This window comes from Sinocyclocheilus grahami, unplaced genomic scaffold, assembly GCF_001515645.1.
Source record: "Sinocyclocheilus grahami isolate Dianchi unplaced genomic scaffold, SAMN03320097.WGS_v1.1 scaffold1321.1, whole genome shotgun sequence".
NCBI lineage: Eukaryota > Metazoa > Chordata > Actinopteri > Cypriniformes > Cyprinidae > Sinocyclocheilus > Sinocyclocheilus grahami.
The window spans coordinates 374,408-391,142 of record NW_015506500.1 but is presented as its reverse complement, the minus strand read 5'-3'; the positions used below and the strand labels follow the sequence as shown (position 1 = coordinate 391,142).

Sequence of the window (16,735 nt, the reverse complement as noted above, 5' to 3'; positions counted from 1 at the left end):
TATATATATATCATGACTTTATTTTGATGCCTCTCTCTCTCTCTCTCTCTCTCTCTCTCTCTCTCTCTCTCTTCCTTCGGCTTGCTCTGTGTCTTATGACACATGGGTAATGTTTCCATACTTAAGGGATTCCCTGTAAAGAGGAGCCCACATTTTCCTAGTGTCTGACGTATATATTTGTACTCACTGTCTCACTGAACTTTCAAAAGGAAAGAAATAATTAGTTGAATGTACTTGCCCACAGGATCTACGTTTACTGGTTATTTTGAGATATCGTGTCAGGTCTGCCGCAGTCTCGTTTAATTCACAAATGACACTTGGATCACGAGGAGACTTTTACTACAGTATAGTAGTACAGTAAGCTAGATCCCTTACAGCTGTTATTCAGAGTTTGCAAAGCACAAAGATCAGGAAATATCCAAGCCTGGTGTTTGCTCTTGACAAATGCTTAGCAGGATCACAGAACAGTAACTTGTTGCTGGAGTACCGGTCCCACAGGAACGGAAATCAAGGAATGTAACAATTGTTCCAGTTTTGATTCCTAAAGGGAACAGGATGTCTTGATAATAATTTTCTTTTTCTTTTGTTAAACTGAGATCCCTAACCTAATGTCTACTGAACATTTTCAGCATTGATTCAGACTTTTCTTTGTCCTTTTATTCCTCTATGACTGTTATTCTAGCATACCTCTTTTCCTCCAGTACCTTCCTTCTTTTCCCAACCATAGTTTTGTGCTTGCACACTGCTCTAAAATATAGAGTGGATCTTCCAACTTCAGTTTGTCAACCCATACAAACAGATGTGAAGGTTTTTCAAACAACTTCAATTTCTCTTGCTCAGGCAACTTGGAAACATGCTATTGAGAAAGCCAAAGCCATGCCAGATCCTTGGGCTGAGTTCCATCTGGAGGATATTGAGACGGAGCGCTGCACTCGATACAGGTGAGTGAATATGAGGCTTTTAAAATTGTTAACCTACTGTTCAAGGAATGAAGGTTTGAATCCAGCAGGAGGCAACACATGAGCAGTGTTGGAGAGCCAAGCTACAAGCTAGGTCAAGCTATTCTTTTGGAAAAGTAGTGTAAATAGCTACACTATAACTTACCAACAAAAAGCAGCTCCACCGATACTACTTAAAGGGTTAAAACTTATTTTTGAATTGAGCGGTTTAATCCAGAGACACTCTTTATATGATGAACAGATTAAATTTAGCCATTTATTCACATATAAACTTTAATCAATGCACATACAAGATGCATCAAATATGGTAAACAGAAGCTCAACTGTACTTGCTTGATGTGTGAGAAGAAACCTCATTGCTTCTTGGGCTCAAACATGCTTGCATGATACGCAAGAACAAACCCCATTGGTTCTCGCACGTCAAGCAAGCACTTTTGAGCTTCTGTTTACCAAAAATATCTTCAGTCATGTTTCAGAGATTAACGAAAGTCTTATGGGTTTGGATTAGAGCAACTTGAATGTGTGTAATTGATGACAGAATTTCATTTTTGGATGAATTATCTAATTAAATGAACAACCACTTTTCAATAAATTAACAATTTTACAATGGCAGAAACACAAAATCCACCAGAAACTAGGATGTCACTGCACTATTTTGAAAACACTTGAGCTACTCTCATGTTACTGAAAAATGTAACATTTGTAGCGTCGCTACTTTAAATTAGTGAGTCCCCAACACTGCACATGAGATTGGCCCTTGTGACCTACCTATCATCACTGAACTTTGGTTTCCTCCTGTTACAAGTCCTGTGTTTTACCACACACTGACACAAGTCTAAATCAATCTCAGATGATTTCAGAACATGTCATCCCATGTTAAGTATAATGTCAGATGGATACTAACACAAGGGGTCCACTCCCAGTTTCAATACTCTAATTTTAAACATTTGTAACTTCACACCTCTAAAATATCCCTTGAATTTCAGCCAATGTCTGTGTGTGCCAGGGGTGCCCACACTTTTTTGTGTGGGGAATGGGAATCTACTTTTCAAATGAGAAACTACCAAGTAAAATAAATAAATAAAATACATGTAAAATAAATAAATAAAAAGCTTGTTGGAATGTAGCCTACCTTTATATTGCATTAATTTCATTTCATTTCATTTAATAATAAAAAAAAAAGTTAATTTCTTAGTACCCTTAATTAGTACCTTTTATTTTAGTGTTATTACTTTTCAATTCCATGTAATTATTCTTAAAGGGGTCATATGACGTTGCTAAAAAAATAACATTATTTGGTGTAATGAAATGTGTTTATGCGGTTTAAGGTAAAAAAAACACATTATTTTCCACATACTGTACACTATTGTTTCTTCTCTATGCCCCGCCTTTCTGAAACGCGTCGATTTTTACAAAGCTCATCGGGCTGAAAAGCGAGGTGTGCTCTGATTGGTCAGTTATCCAGTGCATTGTGATTGGCTGAATACCTCAAGCGTGTCACAGAAATGTTACGCCCTTACCATACTGTGATGCCTTGTCCCGGAGCGACGAGACAAAAACATTAAAACCCATTATAAACAAGGCATTTGTTGCATCCAGTGGGGACATAATTACGGATTATAATGACTTATACTGTCTTTTTAAACATAAAACCATGTCTGCATTTGTGATCGGAAAAACGACAAACAACAAGCGCTACTCTACACTGCTCAAAACTCACATTTGAATCATCAGTGGCAAATCCTTTAAATATGAAAGCGTACTTACAGGCTGCGAGTCAGCATTATTTGTCAGAACACTGGCATTGTAGGCTATTCTCCCAGGAAACAGTCCTCGTCCTCCGTAAAATGCGTTGCTCACATCTTAATATTTGGGTTGAACTGTTCTGGAATAGTGCTGTAAATACAACTTAACCACTGATTTCTAGCTGTGTCCTCAGGATGGCAGGCAAACATCAACAACCCGATCTTCCTTCCTGGTATTGTAGTACTTTTAAAGATTTATCACCGGTGAATGACACATGATGTAGCCCAGCGGTTAATCCAGTCCTCGCGCCAGCTCGTTAGAAGTGAGCTACGTGCATGAACTGTGTTCCGATCGATATGATCCCTACACAGTGTTCATTGCTCCCTACTCACTGAGCGGGGGAAATCCATTGAAGTTTACTTCACTTCGGAACATGGGCTGGAATTGGGAACCGCTGATGTAGCCTATTGTAGTAATGTTGTCTCTGGTCTGCGAGTGTAAATGCGTTCAGGGGGCGTGGCTTTGGATGGCGATTGCAGGGAGGGTGGGACGTTCGCTTTCAGTGCTATCAGGCTAAAGTTAGCATTTTCCAAGATCTCCTACTGCACCTTTAACTGTCCAATGAAAAACAATAGTCAATTTTGTATATTTTCTGTGAATATTATCTTTATAATGTAGAAGATACATTTTTTAGGGTAAAATGTGTTTACATTTGTTATGTTTACATCTCCATGTAGCCACATAGTTTGAGACTGATTTCCAGTTGCCGTAGATTGATAAATACTTCCTGAGAACGAAAGGGAATAGAAAGCTATATTTAAAGTGATAAAAGTGTAAACATGTGTTCTTGTTCTTTAGATACAATGCGGTTACTGGTGAATGGGCAAAAGATGACATATTTATCAAGGTTTCCTCTCAGGTATCTTGGCACAACAATACACTTGTTTTCCGTGATAGTAACACATACATAAATGTATTAATGCTGATTATTTAGCATTATTTTTAAATTAATTAATTAATATTTCTTTCACAGTCATTTGGAAAAGGAGCCATGAGGGAATGCTATAGATCGTAAGTCAAGCCAGTTTAAACATATACTGTATGTATACACTAAACTAGGTAATGAGTATTAATGTTTATAAAGCAAAATTGTACAATTTCTTGTCAATGTAGTCAAGTTTGTTTCCGTTTTTACTCACCTTTTTGTTGTTTATTTATTTTTTATTAAAAGTCAAAAACTGCACTTTATAATATTAAAAGTATTAGGAAAACTATTGTGTAGAATGGGTTTACTTGTCATGCTGCAGGACATTACTGACACTACTTCTGAAGTTATTTTCACCACATTAACCAGCCTATAAACATTGTATTAAAAATATATGATATACTTTATAAAATAACATCCCTTTTAGTTGGTACGTCCATTTCTTAGTGGTATATCTTCCATTATTCAAGTAATAATTTTACTTCTCTCAATCTCTCATTATGTGTTATGAAATGGGTTTTTGTTGATCTGGAGCTTTCGATTCCCTTTCGATCACAGGAAGAAGCTGTCAAACTTTTCCCACAGCAGCAACTGGAAATCAGCCTCAAACTATGTGGCTAAGAGATACATGGAGACCGTGGACAGAGATGTTTACTTTGAGGATGTGAGGTTACAAATGGAGGCTAAATTATGGGGCGAGGAGTTCAATCGCCACAGGCCTCCTAAACAGGTACTTCTTTGATGGATGTTGTTTGTTCAAAAAACATTGACAATTTTGGTGTAAACTAGGTTTGACCACTCAAACCTGGTTCGAACAATCACACCAGATAAGAATTATGTACTTATTTAATGTATCCCATCATTATTAGGTTGACATCATGCAGATGTGCATTGTGGAAATGACTGGTCGCCCTGGGAGCCCTTTATTTCACCTGGAACACTACATTGAGGGGAAGTACACAAAGTACAATTCCAACTCTGGTTTTGTGAGGGACGATAACATACGGCTTACACCCCAGGTGTATTGTCAAAGATGAAACAAATCTGAATCTGTTGTCCCAGTCAGATGATGTGTGATTATTTATTGGCAATTATGTTTTTGTGGCTTTAGGCATTCAGTCATTTCACATTTGAGCGCTCTGGACACCAGCTGATAGTGGTGGACATTCAGGGTGTTGGGGACCTTTACACAGACCCTCAGATCCACACTGAGAAGGGGACTGACTTTGGAGATGGCAATCTAGGTATTTATCAACATCCTGCCTTATTTTTCTCCTTAGAAGAATTTGATTTGTCTTAAAGTTGACTAATGTATGCATGAGGAACATTTGTAATGATTGTCTGTGTGTTTGTGTTTCAGGTGTGCGTGGCATGGCTCTTTTCTTCCACTCTCACCTGTGTAATAAGATCTGTAGGAGTATGGGCCTCACTCGCTTTGACCTGTCCCCTTCTGAAACTGCACAATTGGACTGCACCAACAAATTGCTGGTTTGTATTGGATAATAAAAAAACATCCTTATGTAAGCGTAACCAGGGCTCGAAGTTAGGATAGCCTGGGGCTAGTGTGAGAGATTTGGGTCAGTTAATGGAGCTGCTCAATAGGGACTTTGCTATATTTACATAGAGTGCAGCAGAGATGAGTTTACCTGCTCAGCATCATGATGTTTAATGCACCAGACAACCTCTGTAGTCCCAATTAGACACGTGTTAGCAACCACCTTTTTCAAGACAAGTAAAATATTGTATTAATTTGAAAACGGGTATTACTAATTTATTGTATGTTGTCGAATAAAAACTCAAAGAATTTACCCAAAGAAATTTACCATTTGACTTCAGGACGTAGGAACTGGAAGTGCTAAAATGCTAACTTGTTTCTGGGATTTGTCCTACAAAAATATGTCATCCTGCAGTACATTTGTTGCCGATATATGCACCATTTTTCCATGGTTAGCAAAAAAAAAGCTATACTGAAATATTATAATTTGGTTCTGATAGTTAATTTAAATATATGTTTTGTTTTTTGGTGTGAAAATATCACTGGACCTGATCCGGCCAACATAATAAAATTATTATCACTTAGCCACAGCTAACGGTTTCATTTCTGCAGGTTTTCTAAATAAATTATTTTTTCTAAGCAGCTGTCAGCTCAGACTGTCCTCCGTGGATGTGAAGAGCATTGTGGTTCGCCCAGGGTCCGGACGACCTCTCTCGGCCACATGCCTGTTCTCCTCTCCCGGCTCTCTGAGACTTCCTCGGTTGATGAAAGCAGTGACACAGACTCGGTTCCCTGTTCTCCACTTAGTATGGGCATCTCTGTAGGCCGATCACCCATGGGTAATACTATACTAACCCGGTACTATGTGTGAATGCACCCAAGTGGCCCACCTAAGTAATATCAAACCCCCTTTAAGGCCAAGTCAGATCAAGTCGTGAGCAGGACAACAATGGTATTATATATTTTGGTATCATAGCAGATCTAGTTAATGTTATTAATAGTTATCTATCTCCTCCTCCACATTACTGTCTATGGTAATATCAATGTGTTACAGTTTCCCTCTACTCAAGAGTAAAGACAAAACAATGAATGAATCTTTGTTTAGGGTCTATCAGCTGTCAGGATGTTGCAACCATCTGGAAACACTTTTTCAAATATAAATATTTGTACAATAAAGTACAAGAGTCCCTCCACTTGTCAGCTGGCCGAGAACTCAAGTGGGCCTTTGACTGGCTGGTTGTGATGTTACTAAAATGATCAGTTCTTTTCATTGGGAAAACAGATAAATATTCAATGCATTTGGCTATTTTTAGACAGAATGTTCTTTGTACTTTCAAAATGCTTAAAGAGATAGTTCACCCAAAAATGGGTGATTATCTGCTTACCCCCAGGGCATCCAAGATGTAGGTGACTTTGTTTCTTCAGTAGAACACAAACAAAGATTTTTGTTGCAGTCTGTCAGTCATATAATGGAAGTGAATGGGAATCACGACTTTGAGAGTTAAAAAAACATACACAAACAAAACCAAATGAAACCCTGCAGCTCATGACGATACATTGATGTGTAAAGACACGAAACGATTGGTCTGTGCAAGAAACTGAACAGTATTTATATAGTTTTTTACCTCTGATGCACCGCAATGTCTGAACTGTCCTGAGCGCATCCTCGACAGCCGGCGCGTGACGTGTCTTCTTCTTCTTCTTGCTTTACGGCGGATCGCAGACTTATAAGTGCATTACCGCCACCTATCTCTCAAATGGACCATTGACACTCCTAATTGAGATTTGGTGGACATTCAGGGTGTTGGGGACCTTTACACAGACCCTCAGATCCACACTGAGAAGGGGACTGACTTTGGAGATGGCAATCTAGGTATTTATCAACATCCTGCATTATTTTTCTCCTTAGAAGAATTTGATTTGTCTTAAAGTTGACTAATGTATGCATGAGGAACATTTGTAATGATTGTCTGTGTGTTTGTGTTTCAGGTGTGCGTGGCATGGCTCTTTTCTTCCACTCTCACCTGTGTAATAAGATCTGTAGGAGTATGGGCCTCACTCGCTTTGACCTGTCCCCTTCTGAAACTGCACAATTGGACTGCACCAACAAATTGCTGGTTTGTATTGGATAATAAAAAAACATCCTTATGTAAGCGTAACCAGGGCTCGAAGTTAGGATAGCCTGGGGCTAGTGTGAGAGATTTGGGTCAGTTAATGGAGCTGCTCAATAGGGACTTTGCTATATTTACATAGAGTGCAGCAGAGATGAGTTTACCTGTTCAGCATCATGATGTTTAATGCACCAGACAACCTCTGTAGTCCCAATTAGACACGTGTTAGCAACCACCTTTTTCAAGACAAGTAAAATATTGTATTCATTTGAAAACGGGTATTACTAATTTATTGTATGTTGTCGAATAAAAACTCAAAGAATTTACCCAAAGAAATTTACCATTTGACTTCAGGACGTAGGAACTGGAAGTGCTAAAATGCTAACTTGTTTCTGGGATTTGTCCTACAAAAATATGTCATCCTGCAGTACATTAGTTGCCGATATATGCACCATTTTTCCATGGTTAGCAAAAAAAAAGCTATACTGAAATATTATAATTTGGTTCTGATAGTTAATTTAAATATATGTTTTGTTTTTTGGTGTGGCCAGTGAAAATATCACTGGACCTGATCCGGCCAACATAATAAAATTATTATCACTTAGCCACAGCTAACGGTTTCATTTCTGCAGGTTTTCTAAATAAATTATTTTTTCTAAGCAGCTGTCAGCTCAGACTGTCCTCCGTGGATGTGAAGAGCATTGTGGTTCGCCCAGGGTCCGGACGACCTCTCTCGGCCACATGCCTGTTCTCCTCTCCCGGCTCTCTGAGACTTCCTCGGTTGATGAAAGCAGTGACACAGACTCGGTTCCCTGTTCTCCACTTAGTATGGGCATCTCTGTAGGCCGATCACCCATGGGTAATACTATACTAACCCGGTACTATGTGTGAATGCACCCAAGTGGCCCACCTAAGTAATATCAAACCCCCTTTAAGGCCAAGTCAGATCAAGTCGTGAGCAGGACAACAATGGTATTATATATTTTGGTATCATAGCAGATCTAGTTAATGTTATTAATAGTTATCTATCTCCTCCTCCACATTACTGTCTATGGTAATATCAATGTGTTACAGTTTCCCTCTACTCAAGAGTAAAGACAAAACAATGAATGAATCTTTGTTTAGGGTCTATCAGCTGTCAGGATGTTGCAACCATTTGGAAACACTTTTTCAAATATAAATATTTGTACAATAAAGTACAAGAGTCCCTCCACTTGTCAGCTGGCCGAGAACTCAAGTGGGCCTTTGACTGGCTGGTTGTGATGTTACTAAAATGATCAGTTCTTTTCATTGGGAAAACAGATAAATATTCAATGCATTTGGCTATTTTTAGACAGAATGTTCTTTGTACTTTCAAAATGCTTAAAGAGATAGTTCACCCAAATTAAAGGGATAGTTCACCCAAAAATGAAAATTGTTTATCTGCTTACCCCCAGGGCATCCAAGATGTAGGTGATTTTGTTTCTTCAGTAGAACACAAACAAAGATTTTTGTTGCAGTCTGTCAGTCATATAATGGAAGTGAATGGGAATCACGACTTTGAGAGTTAAAAAAACATACACAAACAAAACCAAATGAAACCCTGCAGCTCATGACGATACATTGATGTGTAAAGACACGAAACGATTGGTCTGTGCAAGAAACTGAACAGTATTTATATAGTTTTTTACCTCTGATGCACCGCAATGTCTGAACTGTCCTGAGCGCATCCTCGACAGCCGGCGCGTGACGTGTCTTCTTCTTCTTCTTGCTTTACGGCGGATCGCAGACTTATAAGTGCATTACCGCCACCTATCTCTCAAATGGACCATTGACACTCCTAATTGAGATTGTAGATAGAGTGTCAATGGTCCATTTGAGAGATAGGTGGCGGTAATGCACTTACAAGTCTGTGATCCGCCGTAAAAGCAAGAAGAAGAAGAAGATGCATCGAGGACGCTCTCAGGACAGTTCGGACATTGCGGTGAATCAGAGGTAAAAAATGATATAAATACTGTTCAGTTTCTTGCACAGACCGATCGTTTCATGTCTTTACACATCAATGTATCGTCACGAGCCGCAGGGTTTCATTTGGTTTTGTTTGTGTATGTTTTTTTGACTCTCAAAGCCGTGATTCCCATTCACTTCCATTATATGGCTGACAGACTGCAACTCTTCATTTGTGTTCTACTGAAGAAACAAAGTCACCTACATCTTGGATGCCCTGGGGGTAACTTAAGCAGATAAACATCAAATTTTCATTTTGGGTGAACTATCTCTTTAAAGGTTTGTGTGTTCTTTGACACTTATGAAGCAAAAATGGTGAACCATCCTTTTGTAAACATATATGTCTGCAGCAGTGTGACTTATCTAAATATAGCACCAACCTTTTATTATTTTGATTAGCATTATAAGCACACACATCCTAACTTACATGTATAAGGCTGAATACTGGAGTATATACTAGTTTGAAATATGAAAACTGTCATGTTGCTTGGTATCAAATATTGGTATCATATTTAGTATTATGATCCGAAACAGCATTAACAAAAGTGTTCAAGCAATTAATATCAACAGCAACCTGATTGCTAGTACTACATATTCTGTTAAATTAAAACACATAGGATTCTTTAAGACATTTTTTATTTTTTTTATTCATATGTACAAATGAAACCAACTTCAACATATTTTATTTCTTAATTTTATCCCCACTCCTGTCAGCACTCAGGCCATTCTAGATAAAATGTAAAGTTTGTTCTTGTATGTCAGGTTCATACAGATTTCACACTGCATTTTTTTTTTGGGGACAATTGAACATTCATTTTTTTCATGTCACCACTACTATGTCTTTCTATCTATGTGTGTTTACAGGCTGGTCATTCATGTATGAAATGAATGAGGCACATCGAGTTAACACAGATCACAAGGTCAGTTTATGAAGAAGAATATATATGCACCAATAAGAGTGACGTTTAATTCAGTGATGTTTTGTGGAAAATGATTTAAGTTAATTTTAGCAGCAATGCTAATTTGTATTGTGAACTGTAATTGCATTCGCAGGACTCAGAGAATGGAGGAGACAGTGGTTACCCCAGTGAGAAACGCAGTGAAGGAGACTCAGTCGAACATCACAGTCAGGTACAGATTATCAGCTGGCTAGACAATGCAAATTACGTAAAAATGATATTAAAATTATGTTTATATTATATTATATTAAATTAATCACAACATTATTTGTATCTGCCACAAAAACAGTGAGGGTTTTTGATGATTGAGCCATTTCTTTGAGGGTGTCAACATTAAATCCAAACAAATACAGAACATTTTAAACTAAACTAAGAATTTACAACTGTTGCATTTAAATAAGAAATTGAAATTAGAAGCTATTCTTGCTTGTTTTCTTTGTTACACCCCCAGCAAAGTTTCCTTTCTGTTAGAGTGCATTATAAACTTCTTGTTGTGTGCTGTGCTTAAATGCACCATGAAATGCAGCAGTAATAATTTTTGGGCTCCTGAGATATGTGATGGTAGGTTTTTACATCATCGTTTAGGGACGTCCCTTCTACAACAGACATTGCTCAGAATCGGATGAGGACAGTGTTCGTCGGGTAACTACGAAACCATTGATAAACTCACTATCTAATCATGATAGTCACCCAACACCCATTGATTTCTAATCTGTTTTCTTCTCATAGATCATTGATTTAGAGTGGTGCCCTCCTGTGATCCACCTGTTATCTAAACCTCTTAATCTTTTCATATCATTCTTCTTTCATCTAGACCTTTATCTCATCTCACTTTCATCCTTTAACCAGTGGCAAGCTCTTCTTTCCCATACTGTAGTGTAAACCCATATGCAGGGTTCCCACAGTCATGGAAAACCTGTTAATGTCAGGGAATTTTAAAGCTGAGATTTTGAATGGCATGTAAAGCTTTCTGTAGTTGTGCTTAGATATATTTGTAATTGATTAGCAATTGCTGTTTGTGAGTGAGAATTCCTAGTCATCATGAATGACTAGAGAAGTCATGGAAGTCCTTTAGTCAAAATGTGTGGGAACCCTGCATTTGATTTCCTGCATGCATTGCTTTTTTTTGTGCAGCAATATTTGATGTTGTTATTTTTGTGGTTTTCCTCACAGATGTTAGTTCTACTGCTTCTCATAGAAATGTTTTATATTTAAAAAACAAACAAACAAGAGATTAGTTGCATATAAAAGCAGTTTTTCAAATGACAAACTGTTTTCATTGACAATAAAAGAACAATTCACAGATCAGCTATCCACTGATAACACAACAGACCAATATTGTAAGCTATATACCAACTATATGCATTGCTTGGTCGTGGCCAAAAAAGTAAAAAAAAAAAAAAAAAAAGGATGGACATATAAATAAAAAAGTATGGACACAAGGCCTAGTTGAGTTTTTGACATGGGACAAGTCAATGATGTTGTAATTTTTTGCCTCAGTTATTACTCTGGGTGCTTAATGATATACTTTTTTTGTTGTGTATCTTAGCTGACAGAAGAAAAATGGAGTTTTTACCATTCATCTCGCTCCCACATACACAGACCTTCCTGTGTGGCAATGGAAGTAGAGAGACTTAACACGATGCTTCTCGAAAAGAAAATTGGTAAATCCATCCTAGGCAAGGTAAGAAACTGTGCCATGTGTTTTATAAACCTGTTCTTGAAACTAACTGACAAATATTGCATAATATAAACATTATATTATCATACATTATTCCTTGGTTAAGTCAACCAAAAATTTTAATAGTGTCATTGTTTACTGACCCTCATGTCATTTCAAACCCATAAGACGTCTTCGAAACACAGATTAGGATATTTTAAAGTTGAGAGGTTACTGTCCCTCCAATCAAAGTCCATGCAACCAAAACTTTAAAGATCCAAAAAGATCTCAAAGGGGGCGTAAAACTAATTCGTATGAATCAAGCAGACAAAATTTTCATTTTCGTGTGAACTTTTCCTTTAAGGTACATCTAGCCATGGTTCGCTACCACGAGGCCGGGCGCTTTTGTGAGAAGGATGCACCATGGGACCAGATTTCTGCAATGTACCATTTGGAAAGGGCTGCCATGTGTGGGGAGCTTGAGGCTATAGTTGCCCTTGGCCAATGTTACCTTCAGCTGCCACATCACATTCTACCAGAGATCGAATTAGAGGTGCTTTCTTTTCCTAATTATCTTGTTTTGATGGCCATGCTTATACTTCCTCTGTCATGTCTGTGTTGTTTCATCTCAGGCATCTGAGGAAAACAGCAAGAAGGGTTTCCGCTTTCTGCTGAAGGCCGCTGAGGCAGGAGACCGGCCGAGTATGATTCTAGTAGCACGAGCATTCGACACTGGTTTGAACCTCCCTTCTGACAGGCGAGAAACGCATTGATCAGTTTTTAGTCTTTTTGGACCAAGATGGGTTTAGGGCTGAAACTTTAATTTTGGACTTTTAAAATGCAGGGTTATGGACTGGAAACAAGCCATGCACTGGTATGACTTTGCCCTTAAGATGACAGACTACGACGAGGGGGGAGAGTTTGATGGGATAAAAGATGAGCCGCGCTACCTTCTGTTGGCACGATTGGCTGAGATGTACCAGGAGGGAGGGCACAACTTGGATGCAGACCCCCAAAGAGCAGGTGAGTGTATCTCATGCTCAGGGACACCTTTAGATAACCAGAGACCTGTGGGCTACAGCATTAAGCCCAAAGTATACGTCACTTTGTACGCGTATTCAGGGTCAGTGTAAAGTGCACGTGACACGAATTTTGTCATCAGAACTGTACACGCACCACCCGATTATTGAAACTGTGCGTACTTTGTACATGCAGGTTGCACATGCGCATTGAATTTGTTTTGCACTAATCAGTTGTTCCACAAGGTGACAACACTGTCCCGGGCCACTGTGGAAAAGTAGAAAACTAAACTAAAGAGGCTGAACAACAACATCAAAATAGCAGAGACTGCAACAACAACAGATGCTCGGGTTCACAAGCGCTTGTGAGTGAGAGGGTATGAGACAGTTCAGCTTTGGTTTAAAAGAGTTCAAAAATATTTGTTATTGGTCATAACTTAACAGGGAAAAATAGAGCAGACATTGAGCATGGATGAAGTTTTCTAAAGCGCATGTGTGGACCGCCCGCACAACATCAAATGAAGTATACTACGTGTTCGGCTGTATGCATATGCTAGCGTACGCATACAAAAACGTATAAGTATACTTGGGGCTTATTTTAGGCTACAGTAGACCCCCACCAGCCCAAATGAAAATATCACTAGGCATTGTATCATGTAGTCATTACATACAGATTTTAATTAATGCATATGTATGAATAAATTCAAGTGACATTCCTTTAGAAACTTATCGGGATTGCTTTTCTATTTGAAAAGTCCATGATAACATCAGTAAAATCCAATTTTGGGAACACTGTCCCGGGCCACTGTGGAAAAGTAGAAAACTAAACTAAAGAGGCTGAACAACAACATCAAAATAGCAGAGACTGCAACAACAACAGATGCTCGGATTCACAAGCGCTTGTGAGTGAGAGGGTATGAGACAGTTCAGCTTTGGTTTAAAAGAGTTCAAAAATATTTGTTATTGGTCATAACTTAACAGGGAAAAATAGAGCAGACATTGAGCATGGATGAAGTTTTCTAAAGCGCATGTGTGGACCGCCCGCACAACATCAAATGAAGTATACTACGTGTTCGGCTGTATGCATATGCTAGCGTACGCATACAAAAACGTATAAGTATACTTGGGGCTTATTTTAGGCTACAGTAGACCCCCACCAGCCCAAATGAAAATATCACTAGGCATTGTATCATGTAGTCATTACATACAGATTTTAATTAATGCATATGTATGAATAAATTCAAGTGACATTCCTTTAGAAACTTATCGGCATTGCTTTTCTATTTGAAAAGTCCATGATAACATCAGTAAAATCCAATTTTGGCTAGACTTTAGTTTTTGTTTGTTTGTTTGTTTTTAACCAAGGCCAGTTTTGAGAATCAAAATATCCTGTTCACCCCACCACTTGCAATAGCATCTATGAATGTGCAATAGGATATATCAACTGTAACCACTGTGACAGTGACTAAAATAAAAATGTCTTATTATATTTGAAACGAAAATATTTGATGCTCAATTTCATCCTCAAAATGAACTGACAGCAGCTTTAATACTGGAGTGAGAGCAGAGTATTTAAGTTGCGCGCAGACCACAAAACTCATTGAAACCGCTCCGATGGAAGACAGTATTGGACCTTCAGATGGCCCAGTTTCTATCCATGCCATTGTAAGTTATCAAACTCGCATTCTCACACTTTATGACATCACATGACATTACACACTGTATGACATAACTAGTTGTGTTGTCAGGTTCCGTTCACACCGCAGGGCTTCACTGAAAATGCGGTTGTTAGTCCTGAAAATTTACGGGTGTGAGTTTAGTTATAGAATGCTGTTTTTAATATACAAAATATATATATATATATATAATTTATTGTGCAGCCAGTAGGCCCCTGGGCTTCATCTCATAGAAGCCTGTGCATTAATGCGCCCCTGCTCATGCTCTAAAGCACAGTCATTCTTCTGCAGAACTTAAGATTTAACATTGGAAAGTGTTACAACAATACGATATAATGTTAAGGTCGTGCCGATATACTGCTGACCAAAAATATTAGATTGAGTCTCCATGCCAGGATTATTGGATGCAGTGTCTTTACCAGATCCCGTCAGAGGACATCCATTTTGTCTGGTATTCAAAACTGTCTTATCAGCCTGAGAGTTTGACAGAGGAAGCTGTGAAATAGCAGAGAGAAGGAGATGAAGTGATGCTTTAAAATGAGTGGGGTTTATTGAATAATTTTAGTTGCGCATGTTTTAATGCTTTGAATTCACCCTGTACTTTATCTGCCCAGCACAAATCAGTAAGTGTTATTATACCAAAGCAAAAGCAATGGAAAATGAATGCTTTATAACATTGTCCTGTGACTTTTAAAATAATTTGTATAATAAAAACTTAAAAGAAAAAAATAAAACAGCGCAGATGTACAATATAGTCGTTTTTTTTTTTCAAATGACACACAAGTTACAAATTAATAGGGATACTTAGCTCCTTTACAATATCATATAATTAAAATGGGCAGTTTTGCTTTCTAAATGTGTCCTGAATTTGTTGTAACATTTTAAATTGGAATTGCATGCATGTGTGAGTTAAGATGTCTTTAAATTTTGTAGGTGATCTTTTCACTGAGGCTGCTGATGCAGCTATGGAGGCCATGAAGGGCAGACTGGCCAATCAGTACTACATGAAAGCAGAGGAAGCATGGTCTATGATGGAAGAATGAAAGTGCTGGTGTGCAAAAAAAGCATGAAAATGGTTCCTATTGTGCACCCAGCCCCTGTTTACATGCTGTTTTCAATGCCTTATGTTTTTCTTGGGTCTCTTTGACTTAAGAGAAATAATGTTGATATTAGATCTGTTTTCTAATGAGTGTGACAAGGGCATATGCTGATTGCAGATCAAAGATATACTGAGGTGCTAAATACACATACTCTCCTGGTTAATTTTTGTTTAAGAACAGTTGCACAGTGTCTGCAGCCTGTTCAGGTTGCTTCATGGGAATACATGCATTACCTGTCAATAATTTCTTTCTCTTGTTTCTGAAAAGGACAACTGGTTGTTTCTTTAATGAACATGTTGTGACTGTTAAAAATGGTATCACCGATGATTACTTCAGTAAAATTAATTTGCTAGTATTGCTAGATCTGATGTCTAAGAACATTAAGCATCAATAGCTATTGCTGTGAGTTTGAACATGTTTTGTGTAGACTGTCAAAAACCTTTCATAATTCACAATTATCAAGGAGTGCAGAAGTGAGTGTGATCATTTTCGATGGTTGTTTTTCAAATGAGAACAAGATTACAAAGATTACAAACAATAAAATCATTAAAAAAAAAATTAAGTCTCATTACACATTATGCTTGTTTAGCCAGAAATGTGATATGTTGTTTTTAAGTTCATACCGAGACGCCATTGCACATAATGCTAAGAAACAAATTATATAAGATGGAATTTCAGGCATGGCAAGGACATCCAGTGGTTCTAGCTTTATGCTTAATAGTGTTATGATATTTCATTAAAAAAAAATAATGTATGGCTACAACAATAATCAATAGATTGATCAATATGATGATTGTTTTAATATTGGATGTCTTAATACAGACTGTGAGTCCTAGGTGCTTTCCAATTGGCAAGTACGGTGCTTTCCATTGGTCAGCGATGAACTTGAGTAAACCAGTGACCTTTAGGTGACTTCCAAGAAGGACACCTGCATCTGCAAAAATTATTAGGAAAATGGTTCAAACTAGCAGGATTCCACTATTAGAAAATATACCTGGAAAAGTAAAAAAATGTATGATAGCAAACCAGAGGAGAGATT

General features: G+C 37.9%; 1 protein-coding gene across 6 annotated transcripts in view; it reads left to right on the top strand.

Annotated features, from left to right (window-relative positions):
- The window catches only part of LOC107569190 (eukaryotic elongation factor 2 kinase), a 33,917-nt gene that overhangs the window by 4,290 nt on the left and 12,892 nt on the right, over positions 1 to 16,735 (top strand). For 3 of the 6 annotated variants that reach the window (XM_016255200.1, XM_016255202.1, XM_016255205.1), the window contains 16 exons: positions 841 to 941; positions 3,564 to 3,624; positions 3,739 to 3,776; positions 4,249 to 4,420; positions 4,560 to 4,709; positions 4,802 to 4,934; positions 5,051 to 5,178; positions 5,829 to 6,024; positions 10,147 to 10,202; positions 10,336 to 10,413; positions 10,827 to 10,883; positions 11,791 to 11,925; positions 12,266 to 12,454; positions 12,534 to 12,658; positions 12,746 to 12,924; positions 15,530 to 16,228. In XM_016255200.1, the coding sequence (XP_016110686.1) occupies positions 841 to 941; positions 3,564 to 3,624; positions 3,739 to 3,776; positions 4,249 to 4,420; positions 4,560 to 4,709; positions 4,802 to 4,934; positions 5,051 to 5,178; positions 5,829 to 6,024; positions 10,147 to 10,202; positions 10,336 to 10,413; positions 10,827 to 10,883; positions 11,791 to 11,925; positions 12,266 to 12,454; positions 12,534 to 12,658; positions 12,746 to 12,924; positions 15,530 to 15,639 (1,908 nt within the window). In that variant the 3' untranslated portion in view covers positions 15,640 to 16,228. Of the gene's footprint in view, positions 1 to 840; positions 942 to 3,563; positions 3,625 to 3,738; positions 3,777 to 4,248; positions 4,421 to 4,559; positions 4,710 to 4,801; positions 4,935 to 5,050; positions 5,179 to 5,828; positions 6,025 to 6,979; positions 7,059 to 7,174; positions 7,303 to 7,959; positions 8,156 to 10,146; positions 10,203 to 10,335; positions 10,414 to 10,826; positions 10,884 to 11,790; positions 11,926 to 12,265; positions 12,455 to 12,533; positions 12,659 to 12,745; positions 12,925 to 15,529; positions 16,229 to 16,735 lie in introns of those variants that run through there. The other 3 variants (XM_016255201.1, XR_001606873.1, XM_016255204.1) reach the window with 3 other exon arrangements.